A 5314-nucleotide genomic window follows, 5' to 3' on the forward strand; every position below is an offset into this window, starting at 1 on the left:
ACTAGACCCACCACCACATCTGTGACCTTAGGTAAGACTTTTCCTCATTTTACAAAGCATTTCATTTTAAAAACGTCTTGAGAACTCAATTTTCCCCCCTTTCTGCTCTTCAGTCATAGCATTTTAAGTTAAAAGCCATATTTCCTAATAAATATCATATAGGGTTGAGAATTGAGGATACAATCATTTTGCTCTCTGTTTTGCAACCACAACATTTTTTGTAATTGACAGTCTAGTTGTGGGAAAGAATCTGATGCATTAAAACAATGGAAAGAAATCATGCAAAGGAAGGTAACTGAGTCCCAACCAACTGCCTGACACTTAAGAAACCCTGGGTAACTACCCTATCCGTTTAGTGACCATAACTCTTTCCAGTCAGCTTTAAATGAGTTTATTATCTTATTGTCTGATTCTAGGAGGTATGTAACTTCTTGGAGTGCTTTCTGAAAGGTTAGTGGTTCGGATCCAGCTGGTACTCCAAGAAATCAAAATGTCTTCTCCTATGGAGGCTCATTCTAAGTCAGAATTGACTTGAGCCTGAGTCAATTCCAGGGCAGTGGATATTTTGTTCTAGAGTGGATTATTTGTTTGATTCTGGTACATACTAAGTTAGGAGAGCCATTACTCTACCATGCAACATCATAGACACAAATACCAATATGTCCAATACATAGAGTCTCCGCCCTGCTTCCACTGGCATGTGCACACATTCACTACTTACTCAGCACATCCAGTAATAAAGGGAAATTTTTGGAATTAAAATAATCCAAAATCATTTCTCTAGTTTTCATCCTTCTTTCTATAATATGCTACATTTTCCTCCTCTCCTTTCTTTCATTTTTAATTTAGTCACTGTTTTTAACCTTCTACTTTGGCAAAAGAGCTTCATTTGCTGATACTTCTCTTTTTTTCCATTTCCCTCTTCCAGTTTCTTCCAGTTTCATCCCATCAACCACGTGTTGAAGAATCCATGAGAGACTGGAGTGGAAGAAGACAGGCTCCAGAAGTTGTAAACCCTTTTAAGGGCTAAGACAAAAGAAGCTTCATTAAATTGTTTTGGGGAGGGCTTGCTTGCAGTGGCAAAAAAAGCCAGATATCTGAGCCTCTCATACTAACCTGTTTTGTTGATACAGAAATCTAAATCATAATGGATGCTGAATATATCTTGTGCATCTGGAAAGATGCATTATGGCCAGCAAAGGTTTTATCCAGGTCTGTGGGTTCACCAAATGATCAGATAAGTAATCCATTCTCAGTGGAAGTTCAGGTACTCTTCCTGGATGAAAAAATTAAAGTGGCAAGCTCAGAAATAAAGATCCTAGATAAGTCTCAAATTGAAACTATTTATGCCTCAGTAGCAGCAGAGTCAGAGTTCAGTGGTATGCCTAGAGAGGAGACAGCCTATGAAAAAGCACTGAAAGCAGCACTTAATATTCTGAATGAGAGAGAAAATTGTAGCCAAGCAAGTACTTCAGGTGATTCACCCCCCGTGAAAAAGTGTAGACATATCTGGTGTGCAGGGCAGTTAGCAGATGATCTTGAGGAAGATGAAAACCAAACACGTCTGTGCTCAGAGAGCAGTGATTCCCCGCAGGATGAAATCTCTCAGGATTTCACAAGTGAGATGGAAACAAAGCCATCTGGAAATTCTAGCCTGGGCCATAATTCCTTTTCAGAAGATGAGGATGAGAAAGAGAACAAGAAAAAGATTGACACCACATTAGTTAGGTCCTTCTGTTCCACATTTAAAGAGGAGGAAAACTATGATAAAGATGAGAAATTTGGTCCAATTTTACCCAAAGCAGTTAAAGAAGAGTCATGTGACATCAGCTTAGAGAACGTGGCTACTTCCGCTGAAGGCCCTAACTTCTCACAGAATGATAATGATGATGATGATGATGATGATGATGATGATGATGATATAATAGAGGATCCCTCAGATCCTAACTCAGATGCCAGCCAGAATCAGCCTTCCACAGAATCAGAAGAGATGGGTGCTGAGGCACCTCCAGACCACTATTTAGAAGCACTTCAGTCTTCACTAAATGCTGCTAATCGTGTCCTAGATAGTGTATCACACCTGACCAATAAAAGAAAGTTTGATGATATGGATCTGGACTTTGATGAGTTTCGAAGCACTCCTTATGTAAGTTTAATTGATGATTCTCAGCTAGAGGATAGTGAAGAAGAAGAAGAGCTACCACGCTTGACTTTTAAATATGAGCCACCTGCAATTGAAATGGGAACCGTTGTGTGGTTTAAATATAAAAAATATCCATTTTGGCCAGCAGTGGTGAAAAGCATCAGGCGAAAAGAGAGGAAAGCAAGTGTGATTTTTGTTGAGGCATTCCTGCATCGTGATAATCGAGGTGTTAGAGTGTTCCTTAGAAACCTAAAGAAATTTGATTGTAAGGAAAAACAAGAACTAGTGGAGAAAGCCAGGGAGGCATATGGTGAAAGTATTGATTGGTGCATGTCACTCATTTTTGACTACAGAATAAGAATAGGCTGTGGTTCTTTTGTCGGCACTTTTCTTGACTATTTTGGTGCTGACATTAGTTACCCAGTTAGAAAAACAGTGAACCTGGATACTGTGCGGGACATTTTCCCAAAACTGTATAATGAAGATGCTGGAAATGCTTTGTCTGTGACTTCCCAGACCAAGAGATTATCTTTCCAGAAAATTCTCCCTGATCGAATGAAGGCTGCTAGAGATCGGGCCAACAAGAATCTAGTAGATTTCATTGTGGATGAAAAGGGAGCAGAGAGCCATCTTATGGCCATTTTAAAAGGCCAGAAAGCCTCCAGGTGGCTGAGATCTTTTTTGAATGCCAAGAGATTCACACCTTGCATTGAAACATATTTTGAGGATGATGATCAGATAGATGCCGTGGTAAATTACTTGCAAGGTATCTGTAGACAAGTAGAGGCAGAAATGTTGGAGCTGATGGTAGATGATAAAATAAAATTTATCCTAGAAGTTCTTCTACCAGAAACAATAATTTGTTCAATTTCTGCTGTTGATGGATTAACTTACAAGGAAGCTGAAGCAAAGTATCTCAAAGGACCATCCCTTGGCTATAGGGAAAGAGAATTATTTGATTCAAAAATCCTACCTGATAAGAGAAGGAAACGCACAAATTAATCTTGTTAAACTTCCTTCAGAGTCTAAACCATAACAGAAAGCTTTAAAAAAAATAATGAAACCCTCTTTTTTCATGTTTAAATATATTCTGGAACTGGAGGATTTTGAAGAAAGTTGCCTAAATCTTCAGGATCTGTAGGTGTCACTATATTACTCCCTTTTCATGCACTTATGCAAAATTCATTTCGGTAACAGCATTTAGCAGTTCTGCTTTCCTGCACATTTTAGAATGCATCATTCCTAAAAATATTATTGAGAAAAATACTATTTTGCTTTATGACATTTTTGTGGCTATATACTGTATAATTAAATACATACAGTACGTGCAATCATTTTCATGTTAAAAATGCACTAATAGCAATTGTTAAACAGAAAAAAGTTGTAGAAAGCATTAATTATATATTTTTAGCTTAATTTTTGTAAAATGTTGGCTCTCAAGATAGTGGAATTATTTTTTTCCTGCCTTGCCTATTATTTTTGGAGAATAATTATATATCTTTGAGGCATAGAACCAAAGATAGAGATGCTTTGCTAAATAGTATAACTAACTTCATAGGCATTGATAATAAAACACACTGAGATTCAAATACATAGATAATCGCTTATCTGGATGTAGTCCGTATGTGGATGAATTCCACTTCAGCAAACAGAACTTATCCTTTTGGAAGCCTTTAACAAAACTGTTCACTCTGTACTTCACTGAAATTCCATTTATGGGAGTGTGTGTTCTTCAGCAACTGAATGGTTTCTTTAAAGAGGCGGATTTTCCGTCTCTCTTGACTGACAGAGGCTGGATCTTCTTAGTAGCCATCTGCCTCCATGTGGAATGCAGCTAGAGTCATACTCTAGATCTGTGACACCAGGCTGACCTCTCAAGAGATCATCTAGTTTTGTGTAAACTTTGGGAAAAGTAGTCACTTTTTTCTGAGTCTTACAGCTTCAAAAACGTCGTCATTTACCTTAACCAAGTAAGCATTAACATCAAATTTCTTCATAGTATGTCAGGGTCCAACGATGAGTATAGTCATTCCAGCCTGCTGTAAGCAGAGCTACAAGGAGTAGATAGACCAGGATCTGAGAATTTGGAAGTGGATCACAGGGGGAAAAACCTTCTATTTAGCTAAATATGGTTAGCCATAAATTAAAGTTATTAGCTAAAGCAGTGAATGATTTATCCTAACTTTAAATGAACTTTTTTTTGAGAATAAATGTTATAAAACTAGCTTCCTTTTTTACAAGTTAATGTGCAAATAAATACTAAAGGCTTAGCATAATTATGATTGCTTTTTTTTTCTCTTTGCCTTTTGTATTCTGTTATGTCCCTTTTGGGCTCTTGTTAATATGTTCACTTGGCCATATATTTTGTGTTAAATTTGCAAAAGTGAGGCATTCATGTTTAAAAAATACAATCTAACAATTTTATCTTTTACCTAGAACTTTCTTGTCCTATCATATTGTGAATTGGACAACAACTTAAATTTTGTATCTTAAAAAGCAGTTTGAAAGTTTTGCTTCTTTTAATCATCACTTACATGCTCATTATAAAGTCCCTTTTTCATTCTAAATAAATATTCACTTCAATGAATGATTGTTTGTTCTTTCTGAATCAAAGAAACTTCTGATCCCACAGAACCTGATTTGAACTTTGTCTGAAAGAAAGTTAGACTCATTGGGCACACTGTGCAAATCAGTATGTCTCACTCAGTGCTCTAAGACGTATTTGAGAATAGATCATCATCATGCTATTTGTGGGCTGCATTCCCTGGGAAAACACATTTTCGTTGATTTGTCTCTCTGACTACAAAGTATTACTTAACTTTGACTTTCTCCTTGGAATTGTCTCTCTCTTGATTTTAATGTTTTGCTACATTAGTCAGTCATTTATGGAGCTATGAGGGAAAGACCATTTGAAGTGTGATTTAAAGCTGTGATCTGAGAATAAATTCCAGGTGCTGTGGAAAGGAGGACATACTAAGTTTGCCACCCTGGGGACAATCTCATTTCTTTTTTTTTTTTCTGAGTACAGTATACTTTATTGATGGTACATGACAAGATGAGCTCTCCAACCCCCTCCCCTTTCTCAGGGGGATTTGACGGAAACTGTGTCAGGGATGTGAGATTCTCGGTGTGTAGAAGGATTGAGTTTGGGCAAGGACTCCTCAGCAGCTG

At 37.3% G+C, this 5314-nt stretch overlaps 1 protein-coding gene across 1 annotated transcript; it reads left to right on the plus strand.

Annotated features, from left to right (window-relative positions):
* The first annotated feature begins 1147 nt into the window (after positions 1–1147).
* On the plus strand, positions 1148–3145 carry LOC102852647 (PWWP domain-containing protein MUM1L1-like). Its single transcript, XM_006889940.1, has 2 exons — positions 1148–1859; positions 1929–3145. Exons 1-2 carry the CDS (start codon positions 1148–1150, stop codon positions 3143–3145), a joined length of 1929 nt encoding a protein of 642 aa, XP_006890002.1.
* Positions 3146–5314: the final 2169 nt, after the last annotated feature.

Source organism: Elephantulus edwardii, unplaced genomic scaffold, assembly GCF_000299155.1.
Source record: "Elephantulus edwardii isolate Elephantulus edwardi_28Jun2011 unplaced genomic scaffold, EleEdw1.0 scaffold00083, whole genome shotgun sequence".
In the NCBI taxonomy this organism is placed as follows: domain Eukaryota; kingdom Metazoa; phylum Chordata; class Mammalia; order Macroscelidea; family Macroscelididae; genus Elephantulus; species Elephantulus edwardii.